Source organism: Theobroma cacao, chromosome 3 (genome assembly GCF_053813885.1).
Source record: "Theobroma cacao isolate CCN51 chromosome 3, ASM5381388v1, whole genome shotgun sequence".
NCBI lineage: Eukaryota > Viridiplantae > Streptophyta > Magnoliopsida > Malvales > Malvaceae > Theobroma > Theobroma cacao.
Window position 1 is genome coordinate 36,257,912 of NC_142641.1, and position 13,325 is coordinate 36,271,236.

Genomic DNA, 13,325 nt, shown 5'->3' on the forward strand with positions numbered 1-13,325 from the left:
AGTGGTAAGCACAAAGAGAAAACGGGGATGTTGGAATGGCTCAATCAAATCAAATCTCCCAAGCTTTTTATGGGTGTTTTAATTTGATTGAGCCGTGCCAATATCACGTTAATTACTTATCTTCATATAATTATATATTCTTTTTCTTTTTCTTTTGTTTCAGTTTCACACTACGAATATTCATGCTATAACAAGTTCTTTTCTTGAGGTATATCTTTCCACTGACAAAGTAGAAGGGACTGAAATGATCTCATGCATATATTTCATGAAATTCTTCTTCCCCAGCCTCCTTTGCATGCACAAATATCCTGGAAAATTGTTTAGGAGCAAAATTATATACACTCAAAAATCCTCTCACAGGATGGGGATTATCCCAAACCAATACTGTGGATTTTAGCAAATAATAGATTAGATCCATTCCTGGCTTTTGTCTCTGATGAAACAGTGAGGACTGAGGATAATCTTGATCAGAATAGGCTGTCCGAAAAGGAACTGCGTAGCAACCATATAAATTGTCTTATTTTAACGACCCAAGGTTGGATTACTGGTTATTTGCCTTTTATATCGAAAGGTCAAAGTTGAAGACTCAACTTCCTCAATAACTATACATCTTTTTTGGTCGTTGACAGTGTGCCAAGAAAATATTTTGGTCCTCTCCAGCTGAGCCATGTCATCCTTGTGGTAGTGGCCCATCATTTTTCATCCTCTTTTCTTCTTCACGACCAAATCTAATGTGAAAAGTGAAACAATATCGTCAACTGAAAGACCAAAAACCCTAAGCTCCATGTATATAGCAGCATGGTTTTGTTAGTGAACTGATGCAGGTAATGCAAATTATCAGTGTCTAAGCTAATTACGCTGTTTGGGTCTGTTTGCTCATGTTGGTTTACTCATCATATCTTTGTCTGCATTTTACTCAGATCTTTGTAGTTAAGGTGAAGAAATTGGCATCTTCAGTAACTTGGCATCATAAGAGAATTCAGGGAGGGAATATATCCACATAGCAAAGCACAACTTAACAATTCCCATTGGTCAGGGTTCTTCCAACCTCATTAATCACATGTGGTTCCAATACATCTCTCGTTAATTTATTCCATTTTCATCCATATTCATGCTTGACACGCTGAATTGCCGGTGCTCAGTGAAAACGAGATGACACTTTGCAGTATTACCAGTTTAGCTCATACCTCTGCCTAGAATGTTTGACAGACTAGAGGAATGTCAGGCATGATGCCAAATTCTCCTTTTTCTAATGAAGTAATTTTCTTATTGCTACGTATGGTTTGGTGGGAGCGAAGGGCATATGGTAAAAGTGGGGAAAAGGGGAAAAAGAGAATCTGCACTTTCCCATGCCCCATGACCCAATATTTCCACAATTGGAAAGAAAATGTAAAGAAAACATCCATTTCATTAGAAGTAATCATTTGATGATTCAGAATTATATATGTCCATTAACTATCTTTTCGCGCCTTTCCATTCTTCATTCATTTTACCAAACTAGAAAACCGACCATTTTTATTTTGCTTTCCCTAGTTTTTCCTCCCTCCTAAAATATAGTGTAAAAGTTTTTTGCGTGATATTTCTTTCAATCCTTAAAGCTATAACCTGCAAGCCAGTGGACTCGACTCAGCTTCCCCTCTCCAATAACAATTTTTAATCGGTCCTACAAAAATTTAACCCATAAAACATGAAAGGAAACACAATCTTTATTGCTGAACATTCACCAAAGATACTTCTCTTCTTAAGCATCAGAAACAGAAGACATGTTATATTTTACAAAGGTCTGGTACAAAGTAGTTGCTGGTTTTGTTCTGCGATTGTTAGTTCTTGAAATTCACAAGAATGCAGCCTTCCAAATAGGCCGGCTGTGTTAAGTCATTCACCATGACTTTTCTTGAGAAAAATGAGAAAACTTGAGCAGCACCAACACCTGGTTACTTTTATAGTCATCTCTGAGACTTTGAAGGTGTCCCCATCCATACTGAAGGGAGCCATGGGCAAAGATCTAATGCACTTCAGGTGTAGTATATGACATAACCAGATAAACAGTGCTATAGACATGTAGATGGCAACGAACAGAGCCTTCTTCTTGGCCTCCATGTGCAGTTAAGCTTGTATAGCCACGTCCGATTTCCCCACCGCAAAAAATTCCTGCCAGGGGAACCCCAGGAAAGTTCTCCAAGAAGGGGGAGCTGTCAACATTAAGGAATGGAGGCCTGTCAACATTAAGGTGCCTAAAAAATGAGTCCCCACGGCCACAGCAAGAAAAGATAAAACCTCCAAAAATTTCCTTCTTATCAGTGGCATTAATACCAGCACTTGTGCTGTGGGAGCTTTTCGTATCCCATTCCAACTTCAAATTTCTAAGGGTTGAGGAGACATTCCTGCATGATGGTAATGCAGTTTTGGGATCTGAAAGGTAAAACTGGAAATAGTCACCAGTTCTGATACCGACACCATCAACATAAAGGTACTCCTCATCTCCTCTGTTCAGACAAATCTAATTCATTATTTCAATTAAAATGAAAAAGAAAGGAAATGTAGGGAGAAAAACCAATGTGTGCAAAATGCAATCCTTGCCTCAGTTTTATTTGTTGAATTTGTTGAATGTGTGCTTAAAAAAAAAGTCGAAACAACAATTCTACTAAACTTTTACCTTTGAAGTATAAAAAATAGTTCTCATGGATCACTGTGGTTGGCCATACAAAGGAATGAGAACAAGAATAGTGAGTTTTTCCTGATAAATGGATAAATGGCCCTATTTATCATTTATCTTAGAAAGGGTGATTAAATCCTGAAGACAGATCTATTGGACTAGCAGTCTAGGTAAGAAAGCTGTTTTCTTCTTTTGCTCAATCAAATAAATTATCTTATTAGTATCAAAACTGATATAACGCCTGGTTGTTAAAACCAGGAGAAGAAAAAACATCATGCAGACACGCCCTAAGGCGGACGGTCATTTAGCATCATCAAACATGAAAGCATTAATCTTGTTAAAGCCAAGATCAGATATAGGCTCAATTGGCCGGTCATCTCCCTCCATATTATGGGACAAAAGCTTGAAGGTTCTCAGCTAAATTCATCAAACATTGTAGTTAAAGAAAGCTGGTTAACTCAGATACTAATAGCCCAGATGAAGCATTAACTAACTGTATTTCTTATTGACTTGTATCCAAGTGAAACTATCAACTTATCCAGAAGCAAATGCTCTTATTACAATTTTAAAGAAGAAAAATTGGCTCACTAGTGATTTGTAAACAAATCCTAAGCATCATACTGCAGAAACTATAACAAAGGGCCCCAAAAATCACTCCTTATCTAAGATGTTTCAGCAAGTTCATCTGTAATCTATCTATGAACACAGCAAAAGGGTTTTTGAGAGCAGGAAGGGTGCAGGGTATGGAGGGAGAAAAGGTATAGAACAAGAGAGTTTGCTAGCTATACATGACAATATCTAACCTGTTTGTATGTGCACAAATCTGGGCATGAAACCCATGCAAATGAGCCCATGCAATGCATGTTGTATGACTCTGTATGTGAAACCAAACAAAAACAGGAACAATGTTTCATATCTTACCCTACAACTCCATGTAGTGCCAAGGATGTCATCAACCTTGGCTTATCTGAGCCAACAGAACAATTCCGTAGTCTTGTAACTCCAATGTAGAGATCTACGCGTTCCGTATGATTTTCCATCTGCCACATTTTTTTCACTTTAGAAAGTTTCAGAGTATGGAAGAATTATAAAGAAAAATCAGAGCTCCTAAGCACATGGATCTTTTTCATACAATATCAGTGTAATGGATCAAAACTTCAGTACGAAAGGGAGAAGGCTTCAAGATGAAAGATCAATTAAGAGCACAAAAAGTGTTTCAGTGAACAGGCGTTCACACTGCATTGTCATATTTTAAATCTATGCAAACTGATTTGCACAAAGCTCATGCTGTCTTATATTTACTCTGAAGTGCGCAAAGGTACCTCATTATTGATATGATCCAGTATATGTTGACCATCAAGAACCTCCTGCTGTCCTTCTCTTTTGGCAGTGAGCCAAGTAACACTTTCAGAGTTTCTCACTTTAACAGAAGCTGCCTTAAACCTTGGTCCAATTGCTGTGACACCATTTGACAATGCAAAATGAAATTCAATGTCCCCCACACCTGAAAATTTAAGGCACAACAGCATTAGGCTACCAAAAAATGAAACATATAAAAACATTATGTGATATATTGCATGATTCGACACCAAGTCACCAACCATAGGATAATTAAACATTATATATTGTAGCCAATAACAGGAAGAACAAGAACAAGGCCTTAATGATAATAGTATGTAGAAATTGGGGAGGGAAGATTGAGTAAGAAGAAACAAGAAACCGCTTAATTTTGCTCCTAGAAAATAAGCTAGCAAAACTGATAAAAGGTGAATTCTGGAATTTATACAATTCTTGGTAACATTTTTCTTTAGAAAGGGACAGTGAGAACAAAAAAGGGGGGAAGGAAACCAGTGCCAAAATATGTCAGCTATAAATTCACAGCATAGGGACTTGAGAATGCCGGATACCCAAAGTGGTATAGCCTCATTGGCAAGGTAGTATGTACTAGTAGCGTGGGATCAGAAACTGTACATAGGCACTCACTAACATCAACAATTAACAAGCAATAAACAGTAAACAATAAAAGCTAGCAAGTTAAGAACTCCTCTAAAAAAGGTACCTAACTAAATCCTTACCCTCTAGGGTGACACATGAAGTCAAAATTTTACAGGGAAATTGGCTCCCACACTTAAAATAAATTAAAAGAAACCATTACATATGGTACAAAAAAAATTAAAAGAAACCATTACATATGGTACAAAAAAAATTAAAAGAAACCATTACATATGGTACAGACTTCCTTATGCACGTGCTTCCAAGCTCTAACTCTCCAAGAATGAATCTATTGCCATGAACAAAATGTTGCAAATGCAAATTCTTAACATAATAAGATTGACATGTAATACAATTAATACTGAGATTTCTTGGGGAATGAGATCAACTATCTTTACATAATAAACTTACAACAGAAAAATTATGCATGTTAGTGATTAAAACAGTTAATAAGTTTCATAAAACCATGAAAAAAAAGAAATACATACATAAACAAAGGAACAATTACCATGGGCTTTGTCTCTATCTCTTGCAAATACAAGAGCAACAGCATCAGGAGAACATTTTAGACTACTGCTGACATTTCTTGAAACATCACCACTTTTATATACAAATTGACCTCTCTCATCACCCACAATGATGGTCTCCATAGACATAGCATAATCTGAAATGGACATCATATTAGAGACAATAATAAACCATGCACAAATTTTCTGAATAATAATGAGAAGTGGTAAAATGGAGCTAGGAGTAATATGAAAACCTCCTAGGTCACATCATAGGGAGCTGGGAAGAGGTGAGGTGGTATTAGAATGGAGATATGTATGACTGATCTGACATTTATATGTTCCATTTTATCTGTTGATCAAAAGGCACAATGTACTACATGCAGGTGTCCTGCCTCCTTTTAGGCCCATGTTTGAGCTGCTGAAACTAGAATATATATGAGCAATCATTATGAATATTAATTCAAAGCAAATGACAGGCCAGAGCTTTTCATATATTTTCTTCACGGTATTTTTTGCCATTTCAATTTCAAAAAGGATAAAGTTTTCACTAAGCCAGAAAGAAACAACAGGTACATTTGAGTGGATTCTTTTGAATTTCTGATGCACAAACGGTTTCAATAGTTACTTCCCCTTTGCTCCTCATCTTTTCAAGTTATCAAATGGAGGAACAGTTTTGCTCCACTGAAAGCAAAATGAAAATAAAAGTAGGGGAAAAGAAAAAAGGCTCACCTAACTTTTCAATGATAGGTTTCTGGTCCACATCTGCGTCCTACAAAATCACAGTGCTGCATGTCAAAAATGCAACCAAGTAAAAAATCTAACTTGAGGAGATAATGGATACACAAGGAACAGGGAAACTTAACTCCAATCATTATAATAGCAAGTGGCGACGTGCAACCCGACATAGAGGATGTGTAACTCTTAATATCCATCACAAACTTGTCGATCATTGACCCTTGAGGAGTCTGACATATTAGCAAAGTTCTCCATGTTAATTTTCTTTTAATGAATCCAAACTAACAAACAAGTTCAAAAAGTTCCAGCAACATTCACCATTCAAGATTGAATATTTATTAGCAATTGTGTGATAATACTACTATTCTAATAGCAGAAAAAAATTTCACCTTTTTCTGTTGCAAAAGAGGGATAGCTTCGACTTTAAGTCCCGGAACATATCCAACATTCAAGACGATGCCAGTATATGTAGAAACTTCATCATCAACATTACCATTAGTCCACTTGACCTGCCATTTTTTTATTAATACCGAATTAAAAAAAAACTATTAATTTAAACATAATAAAGGACAGAAAAGTACTTAAAATCAGAATGAAAACCTCTCTAAATTCATGAGTAAGGGCATCTCGGCCGAAAATTCCGCTAACAGAAGATAAAATAATCGGAGTTCTTGATCCCAATTTCTCTACCATCTGCCCAAACAAACACAAAAAAAAAAAATAAAGAGAAAAACTTTAAAGCAAAAAAGCAAGAAAAGAAAAAGGTTAAGTTCTTTGAATTCATACGAATTGGAGAACATCTTTGAAGTGAAATCCAGGACCAACACTGGCCATAGCAAAATGGGGTCGAATTGGCTCCGACATAATCTTACCAAAAACCTCTTGTAAAGCAACCTATTAAAATTTTGAAAAAGAAAGAATCAGAAAGAACAATAAGAAGAAAATTTTCCTTTTTTTTTTCTTCTGAAATGGGAGTCAAATAAAAAAGGAGAGAGATATACGCGAGGAGAAGGGTTGAGGGAGATAGCCGAGGAGAGCTTAGGGCGAGAGAGGACGCGGTTGCAAGCAGCGTTCCACGCCTTGGAGACGCAAGCAGCGGAAGCGAAGGAGGCGGCGGGTAGCCTTGAGAGTATGTTTTGAAGGAGATCGTGGTTCATTAGACAAAACCCTTTGCTTTCTTTCTTGTTGGTTGTTGAAGGTGATGCAGATGATCGCTTCTTATTCTCCATTGAAGGGGTTAAGTGAAGACTAACTCTGAAGAAGTAACCAAATGTTTCTCCTGCTTTGGGCTTGACTCCATTTCGTCCTATATACGTCGGCACTTGGAAATTCGTTGCTCCGTAAAATGCACGGTTTTCCTTTCTCTAATTTTTTCCCCCTAAAATCCAAGAAAGGCTTTTTTATTATTATTTTCCTTTTTTTTTTGACTTATAAAGAGAGGAAAAAGTGTTTCCAACTAAAATAGTAAATACTCTCTTTGTTATTTTTTTCTCTCTCTTTAGCTTTTGATATATTTTATATTAAAATTTTTAATAAAAATTATAATATAAATATTCAATACTTTTTCATACAGAAAATAAAAAAATATTGTGAAAAATAAATTTGTAATATAGAAAAAGTAAGAGTATTATATATATATAAAGAAAACTTCATTTAGTAATACCCCAACAAAGGATGGACAAAGAAACAAGGATCCAGGGAGTAATTTTTAAAAAAATTAAGAATTAAAATATTTTTATAAAACAAAAATACATTTTACTAGTATTATAAAACTTTTTATTTTAGTATTAATATTTTTTAATAAATTATATTTTTGTTTTTAAGTTAAGTCTATATATAAACTCACATTATTCTTTTCCAAATACAGTAGTCTCTGTATTAAAAAAAAAATGGAAAATCATGCAGTAGTTTCACAAATGGTTCTAAACAACTTGGAGTCGAATGTTTAGTTTCTGATAAAATAAATGGAACATTGCCTTTTCAAACAACATTTCCTAGTACTTTTTCTTCCAATAAGAACAAAACGGAGCTGTTGACGGTCTAAAACACTCAAAATTTGGCTCAACGGCCTGGAAAACGAGCAACTATTACAGAAAACAAGAGTCAAACTCCAGATGAGTTGCATACAGGCATTATTACAAGGCGAAGCTGTCTAATTATTCAATGATCTGCCGATGGTGGAACAAATGACAACACCAAAAAAACTGTGGTGCAAACATGCAGGGAGCAACGAGCTGGGCTTTCTCCTTTTGCTTGCTGCCACATTGAAGTTGAGGAGCCTGTCGAGTCACGGCCAATTTCCCTGTTACAGACCACTCCTGCCAGTGGAGCACCAGGGAAGTTACTGTAGAATGGGAAGCTGTCAAAATATGATTCACCACGGTAATGGCAAGAGAACATCAAGCCTCCAAAGACTTCGTCATTGCTACCACCACCACCAGCAGCAGCATCCCTGATGGAGTAGCGGGTTTTGGAACTCGAAGCTGCCTTCAGAACTTTGAGGTTTTCAAAGGCATTAAGGCAGGATGATGATGCAGTGTCCGAGTCCGAATGGTAGAACAGGAATGTATCTCCAGGTCTTATGCCAACACCATCAACAACTAAATACTCTTCATCTCCCCTGTGGATAACGAGAACTTGCAATCAATTCTTTTGCCTTTTGTAAGAAGTATGGGCAAATAAGTGGGAAGCAAAAGGAGGCAAAGGGGATAAAAGATACAAAACTTTGAATGTTTAACCAGGCTTGATTATATTTAAAGCCAAAAATGCAGTTAAATTTTACCCAACAATCAATTTACTTAAACCTATTTTTTGTTAGTTTCCTTAATATTTGGTCAGAATCAAAAGCAAATACAAAGGGATAAAAACTTTTACCAATCTTACCCTAAAACTTCATAAAAGGCCAAGTATGTTCTTAGTTCCAATTTCTCCGGCTCGATGGAGGATGGTCTTTTCTGAATGACCCCAATGTACAAATCAGTAGACTCATCATCCATCTGCAACACATAAATATTCTCTTTGCTTATCAGGTACAGAAACAGCATTAAGATATGCAAAAATATCATAAGGGCAGCCTAACAAGCACTGAGAATTGGTTGTTTTATTCTAGTTTGTCTGGCAGAAGAAATAAGTAATTTAGAAACCCACGAAATATATTGGTGAGTTCTCAATTTTGATCAATATGATTACCTCATCACTAATATCATCCAAAAGCCTCTGGCTATCTAATATCTCATCGTATCCATTCATGCAGGCAGTGAGCCATGAACATTCTGAGCCTTTGGCTGTTACAGAAACTGCCCTGAGCTCAGGACCAAAGGGCATTACACCTGTTGACAATGTCACATGGAATCGAGTCTCTCCTATACCTGTTCATTCAAAAAAACCAGGAACATATATGACCAATAGGATCCATGTTTTTCACCAAAAATGATGGCATTTGGCAAGCTGAAAGAATACAACAAAGAGAGAGAGAGAGAGAGACAAAAATACATAAGAAAACTCTGTATCACACTAAATGAAAAGTAGAACCAAAATGAGCAAGCAAGCACGCGTAAAGGCCAGCATAATAATTATAATCTCAAGTACATTTTAGATTTTATAAAATATGGGATATCTTAAGCGTAGCATTTTTTGGTACATAAGAAGAAATACAAGGGAGGAGTGGGGATTGAACCTTGAACCTCAACCCACCTAAGGAGAAATAAGAAAAAGCAGGCCAAGCCTGAGTTGTTGGTATCTTGAACATAATTGTTGCCTCAAAAAATAAAATGATGCAAACAAAACCAATTATTAGAGCAAGTGCAAGAAGCAGCATTAAGGTCCTTAGAAACTGAGAATGCAGAAGCTGAAAGCAAATAACAAATTTCCACTCTAAGCAAATGGATATGCTGTATGAATCTATGCATAGCACAAGAAACCATAAGAATTTGTTGGTTGGGCATAAATGATTTTACTTTCTTTCCCCCTGGTTTCCTCATTCCTTGTCACCATGAAAACAGATTCTTCTGGCATTTTATAATTTTTTTTTTGGTAATACAGTCAGGGGAATCCCTAGGCTTTACTTGGACCTAATCCCCTCACTAAACGATCTTAAGGGAGTACTCTCCCACATCAATTGGTGCATTGAAGATTTTAATCCCAAAGTGTTCTCCACAAGGATTGAACCCAAGAAAGGGGCTCCTCCCCTTACCAATTCAACTAACCTGTGTGGATATGTCATTTTATAGTTCAATGGCTGGAATATATTTTCACATTTCTAAAATAGCCTCCAAGCACCATTCACAGCAATGGCACTTGAAATTTTGCAAAGAAGTAAAAGACATTGCAGGGACAAATAGAAATGTTGATCTCAGGAAATATGGCCAATCTCCAAGTATTTATATACTATCATCATTCATTTTGGAAAGAAGCATTTCTATAAAGAATGTGAATATGTTCAGTGTATAACTGGGGATTTCAATCCATTAAAAGAAGTAAAAAAAATGAAGTACCATGAGGCTTATCTTTATCCCCTGCAAATACAAGAGCAACGGCATCAAAATAGTACAGATCAGTGATGGAACTTTGAGAATTACCACCACTTCTGAACAAGAAGCGGCAACTTGCATCCCCTACAATCACTGTTTCCTCAGGCATAGCACAATCTGACAAAAAACAAGAGGTTGCCAACAATGTTTAGCCTGTGCAAGCAATGCATTCCAATAAAATTGGTACAAGAAAAGAGAAGGCTCTTTCTCGAACACAATATCAAATTAAGCAATTCTGTAAACAAGAAACCATAAAAAATTGGGACACAACACACAAGTAAATACCACTTGATACTTAAACAAAGTCATTGCCTTTACTAGCATTACAACAAGGTAACGAGAAACCTCATCATCAATAGTAGAGTAATATATATGTCAAAAAGAGGACTTACCAATCTCCGCGAGAACAGGTGTCAGGTCAGTGTGTTGATCCTAAAATTAATCCATGCCAAGCATCAGTAATCCAACATGAAGAAGTAATAAAATAATTGGATTATTTGATTAAAATAATGAAAAGGCTCACTCACTCCAAACAGTATGATCCCAGCTGGAGCAATACAGCCAGAAACAGAAGCTGTATAATCCCTTATGTCCATCATAAATTTGTCAATCATGGTAAATCGAGGCTCCTGGTATTAGTTGAAATCATTAAGTCAACATTTCTTTGAACAAACAAATTGCATTGAGAAAAAGAAAGATAAAAGGAGTCACAGGACTCTACGTATTCCCTCTAAAAACAATAAAGAACAATCACAAACATTATATGACATGCCCCATCTTTGGTAGAATTGCAAAATTCATGGCTTCATTTCCGCACTACATTCATTCAGAACATGAGAGATCCTGCCTTACCATGTTTGTTTGAGATGGCGCACTCATGTAGAATAGCATTATCACAATGAGAAGCACAACAAGAAATTTGATAAAGGTAGGAACATTACCCTCTTTGGTCGTAATAACGGGACAGTATCAACCTTTAGTCCAGGTAGAAATCCAACAATCAGAACAATTCCTCGGTTAAAATTGCTAGCAGCGTCAGATCCTTGAGAATTTGAATTATCCTCCTCAGGATCGAAGTTCCACCTGACCTGTAAGATAACTTCAGCTGAGGACTTTAACGTAGTCTAATGTTAGATGGTTTTAACTTAGGAATCAAACAAGAAAAAATAAACCTCTTTCATTGTATTAGTAAGAGCATCTCTGCCAATAATTCCAAATGTGGCATTGGTAATGACCGGTGTTCTGGAGCCCAGTTTTTCAGTGATCTGCATCATATCTCAAGTCAAACCAAAGACCCTTTATTTTTTTTCCTTATATTGGGGGTATGGGTGATTTATAAAAGGCTGCAAGATATATAAAAGCTAAATCCAAAAGCAAAGAGTTTTTTTTGGCATAAAATAAATAAAGATTCTAGCAAAGAGCCCATACAAGTTGATGCGCCTCTTCCAAGCTAAACTGCAAGCCAATAGAGGCAATGGCAAACTGTGGACGAATTGGAGAGGAGAGAACCTTCTCAAGAACCTCTTTCACAGCATCCTGTTAATTGGAAACCAATTAAACAAAACATACAAATTCATTTTCTTCCTCTTGGTTTCTTTAGAGCCAAGTGCCTGGGCTAGACTATATAAATTAACAAGCGTTTGATATTGGATTATTATGAATAGCAGTTGCTTTAACTTACAGGAAGAGAAGGGTTGAGAGAGAGTGCAGAGACAAGCTTCGGACGAGAAAGAACTCTATCGCAGACTTTGTTCCAGGATTTGCTAACGCAGGCAGCCGATGCGAAGGATAAAGCTGGCAACCTGGAGAGTATGTTTTGGAGAATATCATCGTTTACCGCAGCCAAACAACCCATTTTCTTGTTGTTGTTGTCGTTGGTCTTCAGTGTATCTGTTTGACTGTGTTTACTGCCATGAACGTACTTATAATGCAAAGTTCAGAGGCGTGAAACGACAGAAGCAGCGTCGTTTTATGTACTTGTGAAAAGGAGATAATGAGCAGGATTCTTTTCTTTTCCATAATCCTGAAGTGCTAAACCTGGCAATTAAAGCCATTTAAGGAGAAATGGATTCATTTCTTATTTGGATATGAAGTTTGGATTCTGTGGATTGATTGGTTCTTGTTTTTTGGTTATTTCTGTCACCTCAGCAGATCTTCTCTTCTTTTGCTTTAATTGAGTATCAGCATCCATAATTATTGCCATTACTTGTCTCTTTTTTAACATACGGCTGGTAATTCAACCAGGTTTTCTCTAGGCGTTTCGGCCCAAATTTTCTCTTTTATTTCTCAAGAATTAACCTCCATGAAATTATTACTGATTCTACAAACAAAGACGAACATAGACTACAAAATGAGTAGGGTTCAAAGTTGTAACTTCTTGGCCTCAATGATATAATGTATTTTGTTAAGAAACTTACAATAATGTTTGCCTTGACGTAGCAGGCAGTAACTATGGATGCAAGTCGATGACTCTATGCTTGAGTTTGATACAAGGCTTTTATTGGATTGAGTAAATTTATTTCACCCATTCAAAGAAAAGAAAGCAGGTAGAACCTGCTAGAAGAAGAACCCAGCTGTCCAATTTACACTATAAATGAGATTAAACTCATCAAACAAGTTTACAAATTGCTGAAATGGAATTGCAAATGATGGTCAAGGATGCTGAAATGGAAATGCTCCTGTTAAGGCATTCTGCAACAACCATTAGTCATTGTTCTGATTTCAGCATCTATTAACCTTTTTTTGTGTGCTTGTGCTGATATTTTGAGGAAGCAACCAGGAATCTAATTGGCTTTTGCACCTGTAGGACTCTACATGTGAAGATTAACACTTTGTAATTGGTATATGATATATAATCGTATTTTACTCTTATTTCACTCGAGAGTGAATCAAACACATATTAAT

At 36.4% G+C, this 13,325-nt stretch overlaps 2 protein-coding genes and 1 long non-coding RNA gene across 5 annotated transcripts; 1 reads left to right on the forward strand and 2 right to left on the reverse strand.

The window, feature by feature from the left end:
* Nucleotides 1-15: 15 nt before the first annotated feature.
* LOC108661097 (uncharacterized) lies at nucleotides 16-1,672 on the forward strand. 2 transcript variants are annotated; one of them, XR_001926915.2, is made up of 3 exons: nucleotides 16-535; nucleotides 630-824; nucleotides 921-1,672. It is a non-coding gene; the product is annotated as an uncharacterized LOC108661097 (long non-coding RNA). The 2 variants fall into 2 exon arrangements; XR_001926914.2 differs by having other exon boundaries at nucleotides 16-824.
* A 16-nt stretch (nucleotides 1,673-1,688) lies between these two features.
* On the reverse strand, nucleotides 1,689-7,232 carry LOC18605124 (F-box/LRR protein). 2 transcript variants are annotated; one of them, XM_007037949.3, is made up of 11 exons: nucleotides 6,894-7,232; nucleotides 6,679-6,786; nucleotides 6,493-6,585; nucleotides 6,282-6,401; nucleotides 6,021-6,122; nucleotides 5,887-5,926; nucleotides 5,157-5,312; nucleotides 3,979-4,160; nucleotides 3,578-3,696; nucleotides 2,314-2,486; nucleotides 1,689-2,192 (listed from the first exon to the last, which is right to left on the reverse strand). In XM_007037949.3, the coding sequence occupies exons 1-11, from the start codon at nucleotides 7,119-7,121 to the stop codon at nucleotides 2,107-2,109; spliced, it is 1,407 nt and encodes a 468-aa protein (XP_007038011.3). In that variant the 5' UTR covers nucleotides 7,122-7,232; the 3' UTR covers nucleotides 1,689-2,106. The 2 variants fall into 2 exon arrangements, with proteins under 2 accessions (XP_007038011.3, XP_007038013.3); XM_007037951.3 differs by having other exon boundaries at nucleotides 1,689-2,486; nucleotides 6,894-7,227.
* Nucleotides 7,233-7,739: 507 nt separating this feature from the next.
* Nucleotides 7,740-12,444, reverse strand: LOC18605125 (F-box/LRR-repeat protein At5g63520-like). Its single transcript, XM_007037953.3, has 10 exons — nucleotides 12,103-12,444; nucleotides 11,850-11,957; nucleotides 11,594-11,686; nucleotides 11,363-11,509; nucleotides 10,949-11,050; nucleotides 10,814-10,853; nucleotides 10,386-10,538; nucleotides 9,082-9,260; nucleotides 8,776-8,888; nucleotides 7,740-8,512 (listed from the first exon to the last, which is right to left on the reverse strand). The coding sequence occupies exons 1-10, from the start codon at nucleotides 12,274-12,276 to the stop codon at nucleotides 8,053-8,055; spliced, it is 1,569 nt and encodes a 522-aa protein (XP_007038015.3). The 5' UTR covers nucleotides 12,277-12,444; the 3' UTR covers nucleotides 7,740-8,052.
* Nucleotides 12,445-13,325: the final 881 nt, after the last annotated feature.

Excerpts from the sequence above, each read along its gene's own strand:
- LOC18605124 (XM_007037951.3), bottom strand. The coding sequence starts at position 7,121 with ATGGAGAATAAGAAGCGATCATCTGCATCACCTTCAACAACCAACAAG. Across the intron at positions 6,123-6,281 it reads CTCTTTTGCAACAGAAAAAG|ACTCCTCAAGGGTCAATGAT; the intron begins GTGAAATTTTTT and ends CTAATATGTCAG. Across the intron at positions 2,487-3,577 it reads GCACTACATGGAGTTGTAGG|AGGAGATGAGGAGTACCTTT; the intron begins GTAAGATATGAA and ends TTGTCTGAACAG.
- LOC18605125 (XM_007037953.3), bottom strand. The coding sequence starts at position 12,276 with ATGGGTTGTTTGGCTGCGGTAAACGATGATATTCTCCAAAACATACTC. Across the intron at positions 11,510-11,593 it reads TTACTAATACAATGAAAGAG|GTCAGGTGGAACTTCGATCC; the intron begins GTTTATTTTTTC and ends GTTATCTTACAG. Across the intron at positions 11,051-11,362 it reads CGTTATTACGACCAAAGAGG|GAGCCTCGATTTACCATGAT; the intron begins GTAATGTTCCTA and ends AACTAATACCAG.